A 13263-nucleotide genomic window follows, 5' to 3' on the forward strand; every position below is an offset into this window, starting at 1 on the left:
TCGAGGCTCGGGGGCGTTGGAGGAGACTCGATTTATTGAAGGCCGGGAGTGATGGAGCATCGCATCGAGAGAACGCACATGACATATATGTTTTTGTGCGTACAAGGGAGAATAGATAAAAATGTCATCTGCTCCTAGGAGACAAAAGAGAGCCAAGATAGAGGGATCCTCGACCTGGAGGCACGAAGAGAGATGTCATAGACAGCCACGAAGGCGATGGCAGGCTGGACGATGCGATATCGCCCAGTAGCAGCAGAATCCCGTTCCTCGCGTGTTCAAATGCTTCTCAGGCGAGTTCACTCCTCAACACAACCAGGAGATTCTCACGAAACAGTGGGATTGGACAGAGAGCAAACGCGAGATGGACCCAGCAACAGTGGTTTTAGTGCAGCTTTTCGCGGTTTTAGTTCCAGACCAGCGTCTCGCCTCCGCATCCCGCTTTGGTTGATAGTGGATAACGAGCAGCTAATCTTACGATTAGCCACGCTAGGGCCCAGGGACGAGTGTTGCTCCTCGAGAACTACACAGACAAGGGGAAGTCCACAGACAAACGAGAGCCAGGCATCGCTCCACTGCTCTCAAAAGAACATCGCAGAGAAATAGCCATAGCACGAGGACGAAGAAGAGCTCAAACCGCAAACCTGCTCAGCCTCCGTCCTCCATCTCCAGCTGTCCATACATGAAGAATAAACCTCCCAGATACCGCACTAGACCAGCTGGGTGGCGATGCTCTTCAGCCACCAGGACACCGTCTGCTTGCCCTATCGCTGCGCGGGAAACGCTCTTGACGGAAATGACAGCAATGACAGGCGGGCATGAGCTGGGATGTTTTGCCTCTTCTCCTTCGCATGTGAGACAAGCCTGTTCTAAAGACAGAATATCTTGCAGACGAACCCAGGCAGACGGAGACGGGGACCCCGGCTTGCTGCATCTTGGAACAAACCAGCAATGACCTCACTCGCATGAAACTACGGGGTTCGCAGGAAGTTGAAACATCCCATGGTTAAGTTTCAACTTTTAGCAAGCAAATTCTGATATGTAACTATGTTTACTGAGAATACTATTATGAATCATCGCGGCAACTACATGCAAAGGCCTCGAATTTATACAAACTGTATCTAGCATAATAACTTTTTACATCCAAAGGAAAATATGGTCATCCATGTTAGCAACATAATAAATAGCCTACCAGCTGTAAAAGTAGATGCAATTCAGGGAAAATGAAAGTCTTTCGTGTTGCTTTTTCTCTTATACATCCGATCCGCAGGGAAGAGATGTAGAAGACGTATAGAAAGGGATACATTATCAAATCAGGTATTTTTATCAAACGAAAAACAAATTAAGATAGAGAAAGAGGAAAAATAGAATAAATGATGATGCGGGGAGCGAAACCCTAATTACCAAGAGTCGAAAATGAAAAATAGAGAATCCAGCGGGGTAATGTCAGAAGCAAACTTTCCCTTCGGAAATATTCCCTAGATCTAAAAAAATAAATAAAGTATATAGCGAAAAATATAGCGACATCAGATATAAGATGAACTTGTACTGTATGGGTGTATCATGGGAATTGAGAAAAAAGTTGAAGCAGAGAAGTAGAACAGAAAAATCAAACACGTAACGTAACTAACAAGGAGCTAAAAGGCGCCTACAACCATTTTCCAAGATAACAATGTCTGCGCATAACATACAAACACGCGCGCATCAGAGAAGTTTGAAAGGAAAGATGGGGGCCAAAGGAAGGGAATAAAAGGAAAAGCAATGACTGGCAATAAAAGAGGCGCAGAGAAATAATATATATGCTGTGGTACCCACAACCCACATCATCAAAGCCTCACTTGGGAAAAATGAATGTGATATATTTCCAGCCAAAAATGCAAAGTAGATAAGAAGCAATAAAAATAAAGGCGGGGAAAATGGGGGAAGAAGGAAACGGGTTGCTGGATAAACTTAACAACGCTTCACTAAAACGCTTCGCCAAACATGAAAATAACCAAGACGGAATTTGGCGAACAGCGGGTAAAGAGAATTCATAAATCATCGCTAGAACGGTGTGAGAAGAAAAATAAAATGATTGATCATGAATTAAAATAGTAGGAAGGAGAAAAATCAGAAGGAAAAATAGCTCAACCAGATTTGGTTGAGACAAGACAAATATGAGAAGATGAGAAGATAAGAGAAAGCAGAGAAGAGTATATAAACGGTGTGAGTGTGGGCTGTATACGCTGTGCAATGCCTGAAAGTATGGATGGTGAGGAAATAAAGAAGACATGGCGGAAAAGGAACAAAAACAGAACCACGCAGAAGAGGACGTGAGACTTCAAACCTGTTCAATATGCAAATATAGTGAAGCTTTTGTGTTATCGGGAAACGCCAAATGGACAACCTGAAAACCCAGCCAACCCGTTTTGCACTTGGTGGGTTGGATGTGGAGTTTCTGTAGTTCGTTCAAATGCAAGGCTGAATAGAAAAATAGTGTCAGAAGACAGCGGACAATCCGTTCTTCGAATGGCGTCGGCTGAATCGCTTTTTTCCCTTCACAGATTCCGAATCGCCTGTGGCATGATGTTTGACAAGCATGGCTCTTCCACTTGCTTGGGACGCATTGACGTTGGCGGAGAAATCATCGGAATGGTCAATAGTGTTGGCATGGCTAGAAACGCCAGACGATAGATCCCTCAAGGCATCATCGCCGTAAGGACTATTCGACGTTTGGAATTGGGCCAGCTCTTTGGCACGATCTAGTATATCGATCCATTCTTGTGTAGAGAGAGCAGATGCTGCAAGATCCGATGACAATGGCCTTGCATCTTCAAAAACGTAGTGTTTCTCGCGCTGTAGAAATCGGGATACTTAAATCAACAAACGATCAAACTATAATTAACTAGTGAATGGTTCTTACCGTATCTACTACCCACGATGAATAACCTTTCGCATCGGTGGTGCTTCGATATTGTGCGCCGGGGGCTAGGAGAGAGATATCCATTTTTGCTTTCTTCTCTCCTCCACCAGCAGGCACAATAATGACACGACCAGCAGAGGTAACCATAACTAACCGCTGACGCTTCTTGGTCGTGTTTCCTCCAAAAAATCGCGAAAATTTCTTGGGAGCATCACCATCGCCATGCCCACCTTTTGTGTGCCCATTGTGAGGAGCGGGGGAAGAAAGAACAGTTAAATTGCCCATTTTCAATATACGCTCGTTGGTTCGAGTCAAGACAGGAGACCACTCAATATCAAGTTGGGAAGGAGGTGGGAGATCGGTAACCAGGCGTGGATACGGCCTTGCGCTCCCTGAGTTGCCTGAAGATCCAAAACCCTTTGTGATGTTTGGGGGGAAACTGTCGTCCTTACTGGAACCGTTGAGTTTAATTGGCTCTGGTGGTGGCGGAACATATGGCTTTAAACGCGGTGCTTTTTGTTTCCAAAGACCACGACCCCAAACGATGCCATCGAAAAATTCATGGTTTTTAATGTGTTCCATTTGCAAGCGCCTCGACGGATCAAGAACAAGTAACCGTTCCACCAAATCTCGCGCAACTGATGGAAATCCGGGAGGGAATTCATACTCAAGGCCAACAATTTTTTGAAACGTTTGATATTCATTCGCAGCTTTGAACGGAGGTCGTCCAGCTATTAATTGGTAGATGATACATCCAAAAGCCCACAAATCACTTGCCTTGTAGGCACTCTTGTCTGTGAGAAGCTCCGGACTGACATACTCAGCAGTTCCCACAAAAGAGTTGGCCCGATCCCGATCAGCACCGTCAGAGTCCATCTGTGGGATACCACTCGAATTCTCTTCCTGTCGTTTTGGACGATCCAGTATTTTAGCTGTGCCAAAGTCAGTGATTTTCACGTGCATCTGGCTGTCAAGTAGCACGTTTTCTGGTTTTAGATCTCGATGAATAACTCCGCGCCTGTGCATGTAGTCAATTGTATCAAGAATCTGCGCCCCGTAGAATCTAGTGCATTCTTCGTCAAACGATGACATCCGCTTCAACACACCTAATAGCTCTCCTCCACTCGCAAGGTCGAGGACAAAATAAAGGGATCGCTCATCCTGGAATGTATAGTATAATCGAACAACACCAGGATGATCGGTCAATCTGTTTAATGTATCCTTCTCGATGTTAACATACTTCACTTTCTTTTCCTTAATAATATGCCGTTTGTCGAGTATCTTTATGGCGTATTCTTTCAAGGTTTGGCGGTCCGTAGCCGCAACGACTGTACTGTATGATCCCTCACCGAGTGTGCGGCCAAAGGAGAAATCTCTAACGCCTTTCTTCACGAATCTCGAAACGGGTTTGCCATTTGCGTCAATTTCTTGTCGTACACCCACGGCTGCCCCACGCTCCTGCCATTCTTCACTACTTGAAAGCCCGACACCCTCGAGGCCGTACGGAGAGCCAGAGAGCGGGGAAGTGCCGTTATGATGTGTTACTCGAGAGCTCCGCCTCGGTGGCAGTGGGGAGCTGCCGCTGTGAAACTGCGTCTGGATGTATGATCTCTCAGAATGGCTACTGTCTCGCACTGGGACTCCGGCTTGAAGAGCTGCGGATCCACCACGAGAATCCGATCGTGATTGACTGTCGGACGTAGAAGAAGCGGATGACTCCGTACGAAGTCGATATCCCTCCTTAGGAGCAAGATTTGAAGACGACCCATTGGTCAGAGGCTGTGTATGGTATGTTGACGGTGGACGCCCCGCACTTTGGGGGGTGGAGGGGCTTGGGGTCTGAGATGTTGGAGTAGCATACGTGGAATATTGCTGCTGCTGGGTGGGTAAAGGGTTCTGATATCCATATCCCACGGACAATCTGTTGCTCTGGGTCTTGGGGAAAGAGTCTTGGGGTTTGGAGGACGAATGGGTGTTTATCTCAGGATGGGACGGAATTTGTTCCTCGACTCTGGTGGGCGATTGGGATCGGGGAGGATGAGTGGATGTACCAGCAGAACTTGGAGTCTTGTCTATCGACTTGACGGAGGAGTCGTCCGGATTCGCAATCCGCAGGCCCCCAAAGGATTGCGACAGGCTTAAATCCCCATCCATGGCAAGGTGGGGGCTGGCTAGGTAGAGTTGCGTGCAGGATAGAGAAAGGTGCGGAAACGAGTGGGTGGGAGCGCTGTGGCAGCCAAGTGAAACAGGAGGGCAGGCAACCACCGGGAGGAGAGTGGCAGTAGAGGGAGACGTGAGATAATTAACCGGACGAGTGGTCTCACAGAATAGAGACTACGCCGGTTGTTGGAACGACCGGTAAGGCATGGCAGATGCACGTCGCAGCCAGAGAAGGACAATCCTGGGCGCAGTCCCGCAGCAAACCAGGGGGAATCAGAGGGTCGAGAGAAGTCAGATTCCCAAAGATGGCGATTTCGCAGAGCGCAAAGACAAAGAGCGAGAGAATTGAAACGGGAAACGAGGTAAGATGAGGTTGAAGTTGAGCTGAGAGACTGGCAAGGGTGGGATTGGGGTGTGAGGTTCGAGTGAGATATTGGAGGCTCGGCGATGGTTGAGGAAGGGCAATATTCGCGGTGAAATGGTATTCGATGTGACAGTATCGTATAATACAATACCACTACCAGCCTTTGGGTTTTGCGATAAAGTCATTGAAGCCAACATAGCCATGAAGGTTGTGTAATTTACATACCGTATTATAACCGTTCTGTTTTACGGCCCAAGTCAACCCAACCAAGGAGTCTTGCGCTGGCCACCAACACAGCCCATGGCGATAGAACTGAGATAAAAAAACCACGTACCCTTGATGCAACAAATGGGATGTCTGCTAGTATGCAATTGCATACACTAGATATTGACTAATAGCACCCCGATTCTGTTCAAGTTTGTCTCAGACCTGCATACAGCGAAGGATCTAACCTCAATCGTGCAGTATAACGCTTGCGCTGGATGCGGTGTCTTCTCGGACCCATTCTGCAACAAAGCGAATCAAGTGGATAATGCGGTTGAATCTTCCTAGGCTTGGATATCTATCACTCAAGATCACCAAGGGGTTCTCGCCCGTGGCCTATTTCTTCGCCATGCTTGTTTGCACGCTTGTATAGAACTTCAGCCTTATGGAACGTCCAGTGCTCTTGCACAATATAACGGCTATCTGATATGGCGGGAAGTAGCCATGACCTCTGCATGGTCTTTGTTGATATGGCTTTCTTTGCATTGTTTCTTTTACACCTTGCTTGGCCAGGGTGTTCTTTCGACTCATCACTCTCTGTCGCTTTTGAGCTTCTAGTTACATCCTTGTGTTGGATTATAACAGTCTCATGCAAGGCTCATAGCCATGTTTCGACTTCGACCAACTCCCATTATTCTCTCGGATGACGAGATCTATTCATGTGTACGGAGGATTCTGATTGCTCGAATTCTCGAAAAAGGTGGAGATCCGCATGTATCGCCACTTCAACGGCGTCAGTTCTCATCAGAGGCGCCCTCCACGGATTCTCCGTATATGGCCCCTGACTCCAGTAGCTTCGAGGAGTTTACAGATTGTAGCCCTGATGATTGTGACAGTTCTCCCGCCCTCAATAATGGGAAACGCAAATGTGAAACCTCATCCGACGATCCACAAACAGAACAGCCTCAGCTCTCTCCGGCTCCTCAAGCGCTTCCATCCTCCAGCGCTGATGTTCAATTGGCCGAGCAATTAGACACAATAACATTGAGCTTCACATCATTTCTTTCACCCTCCACGTGGCTTGGTCCATTTACTTCGTACCCTAGGTCGGTTGGTGGAAACATGCGCCTGGAGTGGGGAGATGACATTTCAACAGGTCTCAACTACCAAATGAAATCATTCGCGCTCCCAGTACCGACGGACTTGGCTCTTTTGCAATCTGATGGACTTCATTCAAAAGTTTTTCCATATTCAGGAGGATCGAGCAAGATACATTCGGTTCTAGGATGTATTAATCCAAATCCAATACCTCCAGGTTCCACACGCTGCAGCTCTCCATGCTGCCAATCCATACCATCTACGCCTCCACTTTCAGATTCACAGGGTACAGATTCAGAATGTGACACTGAGGATGGCTTTTTCCTATCCACCCCTAACAGCAGCCGAAATATTACAAGCAGACCCAACGGAAACAATCTATATCCTTATGGCTTTGGGCATTCTCCGGCCACCGAAGATGCTATTCGGTGCAATGACATCAATCGAACTACTGCTAGGAGGTCTTTGAACAAAAATGCTTTTCATAATCAGCGGAATCGCCCGGCAATGATAAATAGCAGCTACACTTCTGCGACATCTTCACTCTCTTTCTCCAGATTAGATTCAATATCTCTCAATGGTATGTACGCGCCATGGTTTCCGAGTATAAATACCTGCATTTGCCCATAGCAGTCCTCGAAGGTCCATTTTTTACACAGCTTTGCACACTTCATGAATTCCGTAATCGTTCTCCTTTTAATTGAATTTCATATTTTCCAGCGTCATCAAGTGCTTACTTATCATTATCCATTTGGCACACACACATTTAGCTACTTCATTCGATATGCGCTGCTCTTGTGAGAAGGATATGTTGGCTCAAATGTACCAGCAGTCCTTTCTATCACCCCCGGCCTCCCAGCATGGATCGGCGAACCAAAACCAATATCCTTCGGTCCCGGCCGGTAGTAGGGAGGGTGCTGACACGATGCCAACCTCCAGTAACTTGGGTCAAGTCTATCCAATAACATCAGCGAACACCGTAGTTCCCACAGGCGAAATCCCTCTTATTGCACCACAAGCTATTGCAAATCAAATCCCTTATATCGAGAGAGTTCCCCAGGAAGCCGCCGGGCTACCGCAAGTGACGCGAACCGCTATTTTCTGTACATCACCATGGCTAAGCCAGCAGCCGAATGTTCCCATATACGCAGTATCAACTGCCGCAAACCAGCTGCAGGATACGATGCCACAGCGACATGCAGCCATAAATTACTATCACGTTCCTCTTAGCAGTATCTTTGGGAACCCTGTAACCCCAAGCGCGGTCAGTTTGTGTTTTATTGCCGTTTAAACCGTTATGCAAATTTATTTGATATATTCACTATTGAGCCTGATTAACTAAATAATCTGGACTTACTAGGCTCTAAGCCCGGCCGTAGTCCCAACCTACCGTTTGAATCAGCAACACGAACAACAATATATTGTTCCAGCTACGAGGCTAGCTTCAGCGTATACGGCTGGGCATGGCTATGTATTCCAGCAGCGACGTCATCAAGCAGTACATAATAACACGAACAATCAGGCCATGGCACCTATCCACTTGCCTGCGGGAATGGCTGAGATACCTCGGGGCACGACCTGGCAAATTCAGCAGCCCAGCTCTACTGCCGGACCTGCCATTCATTCTGGCAGGGCAACCACGGCATATGGTCATCACAGCGATGGTAATAATGAAGGAGAGGTTAAGGCTCCATAGCCGGATTCGAGGACATCAGTTTACACTTTGCAATGGGAGTGTTCTCCACATTGCGTGGTTATTTTTTTAGGACGGTGAGGTGAAATAAGTATGTATGGTCAATGATGAAGAGAGGGGGGGAGGGAGTTGGAGTTGTGCCGGAGTAGTTTTGAAATTCTCCCATAAATTCTTCTCCTTGTTCAATTCCTTCACCCCCTCCCCTCCCCTCTTGTTATTTCTACAGATTGCGCATGATGTTTTATTTCCCCCACTCTAAGTTCTCTGTTCAGTTCCATATTTTCTATTCACTGCAGCATTTTATCTATTGCCAGGTTAATTAACAAACAGCACCGCCTCGCACCCATGTGTGTTTCTATAGTTTTTTTTCCACAGTTTTCTGTATTTACATTGTGTTCGGCATGCTTTGTTTGTTTTTGTTTCTTTCTCCTAGGCCCGAGTCTTAACATTATGGCTATGATTGTTTATTTCCTTTCTTTCTTTCCTTCTTTCTTCCCCCTCATTCTGTTCCCTCTCTCATGCTGCTTGAGTGAATAAATTACAATCACTTCTGTTCTGTTCCTCCAAGTTGAACATCTGTATTAGCTAGCTGATTAAAATGATATATGAAATATGGATGTGAATGCGTATTCAAATCAACCGAGCGGATGAAACAACCCCCCCCTTCCTTTTCTGCTTCAGGAGATGGATGGAATATGATATATATGAACTGACTGTACTTGACATGCACACTAAAACTGCGGAGCCAGAGAGCGCCCATATGTATATATATATATATATATATATATATATATGTGTGTGTGTGTGTGTGTATGTATGTATTTCTATACTATAAATTTGTAAAGGATTTGTTTTTTTTAAAAAATGGTTCTTTCTCTGCTGCGCCCTTCCCTTGCTTTCGACTTTTAAAACGACCCCAACCCCAACCCACAACCCCCAAACCCCTTCTTCGCCCCCCCATGATTCGGTATATTGCTAATTTATTTAATATAAACCCCGCTCTAAAGACGTCATATATTGTTGATATTTTTTTCTCTCTCTCTTTCGAACAAGAAAAAAGGAAGGGAAGGGGGAAGGGCGGGGGGAAGAAGAAGAAGGAGAAGGAGAAGAAGAAGAAAAGTTTAATTCATCTCCCTCTTCTTCGCCAACAACTGCGCCCCATCCACAAGCCTCCGCTCCCCATTCTGCCGCCCATTGACGAAGTCCGGATAATTCAACGTCAGCTCCACGGCGCCGTTGACGATATTGTCCACGGCCTCCACGCCAAGCATGAACGAGTGGTCCTGGTTGCCCACCTCGTAGCGCCAGCTGCCGAAGCGGCCGCGCGACCAGATGTCCTGCGCCTGCAGGCGCGGGAGGAGCTGGGTGAGGACGCCCTCGCGCTCGAGGGACGGGGTCGGGTAGCCGTGGTCGAAGCGGCGGTGGTAGGTCGAGACGATCTCGTCGGTGGGCTGGAGCATCTCGGTGTTGACGAGGCCCTGGATGGAGTCTGCGAGGAGGGTGGCGGTGTTGACGGGTTTGAGGGACGATTCGGAGACTTCGAGCATGATGGACCAGTAGGGACCTGGCTGCGGGGTTTGGTTGTGGGGTTTGGAGCCGTTGGCAAGTTGCTGGGTGGGGAGTCGTTTGTCGGCGGCTGGTTGGTTGTTGGGGGAGTAGTTGGAGAAGATTGTGGCCCGGTAGAAGGGGCAGTTGTCTTCAGGGAAGTAGAGCTGGGGTTTGTGGGTTAGAGCAGAGGTGTATATAGGGGAGGGGGGGTGGTATATGGGAAGGGACAAAGAGGGTAAAAGTGAGAGAGTGACATACCCAGCACTTATCGCCGATTCTCTCTGGGCGTTTACCACGGATGCCAACACCAATGACATGGGTGGAAGAGTAGAACAGGCCCATGCTCAGGTCGACCAACTCTTTATCTCCCATCTGCTCGACAAGCGTGTCTACTTGCATGGTAGAGACGAGCTTCTGGTAGCCGACAGTGGTGCCATCGGCAAGCACGACGGTCTTACTGGCAGCATTAACCTTGGTGACCTTGCCATGCTCGCCGAATCGAGTGTTTTCCTTGGGCAGGGTGTTTGCGACTGCAATCCATATGCCGCCGGTGCCACCGCGGGCGGGGAAGCGGAATGTCGCGTTGGGACCCCAGTTGCCGGCGGTCTTTTGCAGGACGACGTTTCTGGTCACAGCCTTGAGATTTGGCGCCGCGACACGCTCGCCAAGCCAGGCGCATTGCATCTGATAGCGGTTAGCGGGACGCAAATGCTCTTCTTTTTGTTAAAACCTCGATACAAGGAAGGTGCGGCGAGTTCCACACACCTTAGTCGTCGGCACAGCCCAGACCTTGAAGTTATAAGGGCGCATGAACAAATCGGCAATGCCACTCCCCATCATGCGGAGAATCCACTCATCGAAGTCCTTGGGCTTTGTGTTGGCCACGCGGGCTTCCAGGGCGGCATCGATCATGCCATCCAAGCATTTGACCTGGTCCTCCTTGGGCAGCATGGAGATGTTGTTCTGGAAAGGGTAGGGCACCCAGAGGCCCTTGCAGCGGACATAGGAAATGCGCTGGTGGGTGTACCAGTCGTCGTCCTTGGGCAGGGCCTCATCGATGCAATCGTCGAAGTATTTGTAGTGGGAGAAGATTACATGACCGCCAACATCGTATAACTATTTTGGGGGGGAGGTTGAGGCTAGTTAGTATAGCTAATCACTCTTTAAGCAAGGAAAGCTAATCAATTGATGGAAAAAAATAAAGAAAGCAAGGGAAAAGAAGTGTATAACTCACGAATCCCTCGGGGGTAATATCTGTAGAGGCCAGGCCGCCAGGGGTCTCGTTGGCGTCCACGATCATCCAAGATGGTCCATCCTGTTCAAGGACACAATTAACTTAGTCAGCAAGCGAAATTGAACGGTCTCTCTCTCTCACTCTCTCTCTATATATATACATATCTCCTCGTCCAGTGAGGATATGTGAATTGGGAGCCACTCGTACAATCTGATTGAGGCGCTTCGCAGCACCTAGGCCAGTGGGACCAGCCCCGATGACCAAGACATCGACCGAGCTATATATACAGATGGCATCCAGTTAGTGATAATTGAAGCAGAAGAAAAAGAGAAGAAAGGAAGAAAAAAAGAAAGAACAGAGCTAAAAGAGAGCAATTGCGCACATATCTGGGTGGGACATTCTGCCTTGCAAAATATCCTGGAAGCTGGGCACACGCTGCAGAGTCTTGCGGGCGAGATTGAGCATGAAAGGGGAATGCCAAAAACGGGGGCGGGTATCAAGGACGTGGTTATACTACGGACCGTCGCTTCGAGAATGTTGTTCGTGAATGCTGAGCAGTGAGGGTAGTGATTGGAGGGGTTGAAGGCGCTAGAGGGGAAGATGGGCGTATCTTTGTAGTATATCTTCCTTCTCCTGAGGAACAACACGAAGCCGGCCAATGAGGGCAGCGAGGTATTAGCGACTGAAGGAGGAAAGGAGAGAGACGAAGAAGCAGCAGAGCGAGCAGAGATTTGGGGAGGAGGGAAGGGAGATTCGAGAATAGCTGCTGCGGCGTGGACTTGTGGATTGCGCTGGCGCCAGCTAGAGCGAGCTGGTTAGCATGCTTGTGGTGTGTTAGCGCGCAGGGAAGACAGTAAAGTAGTCAAGTAACTGGAGAATCTATCAATCACGCAGGGTTGAAAGGTGCAAAAGATCTGGCGGTGGAGAGAACTTTAAACGAGGGAGAGTGTCCTCGCTGCGTATTCTTCTTCTTGATATCAACCCACAGTTACATGTACATGTATATGTACTGTACATACATATTTACCAGATTCTGACTTTTAAGGAAGAGCTCGACTCAAAAATCCCGCCGTGGAAACCATCTCAACTTCCCAACAAACCGATACTAGTACATACATATTCGTACTGCCCACCTGTATAGCCAGGCTGGGCATTCGATTTTTTAAGGCAAAAGGCGTAGGAAAGCTCAATAATGTTAGATAGAGAGTCAGTGACGATACGATTGCAATGGCCGCAGACCGTCTGCACCCTTTACCACCCTCCTGCCACAGAAAACCACCACCACCACCACTACGCAGTGCGTACTGATGCTATATTCGCAGCAAGCCCCCGTCCTGATAATGGTCCATATACAGCCAAACCATGCATCGCAGGCGGGGGGAGGCCACACTGTCCGTCTATCCTTCTCCTGCAAAGCGGCCTGTGGACGGTGGATATTAAAATAATATGATACTCCATTCATCCATTCATTTATCCATTCATTTATCCATTCATCCACGCCATCGTCATGGCCAGCGTCATCGTCATCGTCATCATCACCGATCATGCCTGGTTTGCCGCTTCTGGGAAACCAGGCACCGTGGATGATCGCCGCTCGCCGCCACTCCCAGGCCAGGGTCAGGAACACACACCCCTGGGAACTAACAAGAGAAAAGGTAAGGCTTGCTTCTCTAGCGATCCCTTCTTCAAAAACTACCCTCAGTACCGTGTGATGGACGGTTGATCGGTCGATGATCGTACACAGATGAAACCTGCACCTCCCCTCCCCAGCCCAACCCGCTGGCCACATCATATATTTTCTTTTTTTTTTTTTTTTTTCCTGCATTCTATCCTTCCGTTTCTGAAACGAACCATGACGACAACAACCCACCCGCGTCGTACGCAGATCTGAATCGAAACTGACGAGGCCAGGAGCGGCAGGAGGCGGGCAAACCGAAGAAGGGCAACAGAACGGATCCATAACTATTCACATTCCGTAGCAGCCACAAGTTCCCACAGTACCATGCCACGACATCCATGGTTCGAACTCCACCACAGGGGCGATGATATCTCATCTGCCGGTC

General features: G+C 48.2%; 3 protein-coding genes across 3 annotated transcripts; 1 reads left to right on the forward strand and 2 right to left on the reverse strand.

Moving 5' to 3' along the window:
• Nucleotides 1-1837: 1837 nt before the first annotated feature.
• Nucleotides 1838-5053, reverse strand: HCBG_03934 (3-phosphoinositide-dependent protein kinase; the record flags this gene model as incomplete). Its single annotated transcript, XM_045430983.1, has 2 exons — nt 1838-2832; nt 2900-5053. The coding sequence occupies 2 exons, from the start codon at nt 5051-5053 to the stop codon at nt 2476-2478; spliced, it is 2511 nt and encodes an 836-aa protein (XP_045289126.1).
• Nucleotides 5054-5364: 311 nt separating this feature from the next.
• HCBG_03935 (uncharacterized protein) lies at nt 5365-8421 on the forward strand (the record flags this gene model as incomplete). The annotated part of the gene is made up of 7 exons (XM_045430984.1): nt 5365-5421; nt 5889-5910; nt 6388-6733; nt 6943-7011; nt 7496-7522; nt 7665-7989; nt 8086-8421. The coding sequence occupies 7 exons, from the start codon at nt 5365-5367 to the stop codon at nt 8419-8421; spliced, it is 1182 nt and encodes a 393-aa protein (XP_045289127.1).
• A 1118-nt stretch (nt 8422-9539) lies between these two features.
• HCBG_03936 (UDP-galactopyranose mutase) lies at nt 9540-12176 on the reverse strand (the record flags this gene model as incomplete). Its single annotated transcript, XM_045430985.1, has 6 exons — nt 9540-10130; nt 10225-10650; nt 10732-11082; nt 11201-11281; nt 11408-11477; nt 11583-12176. The coding sequence occupies 6 exons, from the start codon at nt 11663-11665 to the stop codon at nt 9540-9542; spliced, it is 1602 nt and encodes a 533-aa protein (XP_045289128.1).
• Between the last annotated feature and the right edge of the window lie 1087 nt (nt 12177-13263).

Source organism: Histoplasma capsulatum (genome assembly GCF_000150115.1).
Source record: "Histoplasma capsulatum G186AR genomic scaffold supercont2.4, whole genome shotgun sequence".
Lineage (NCBI taxonomy): Eukaryota > Fungi > Ascomycota > Eurotiomycetes > Onygenales > Ajellomycetaceae > Histoplasma > Histoplasma capsulatum.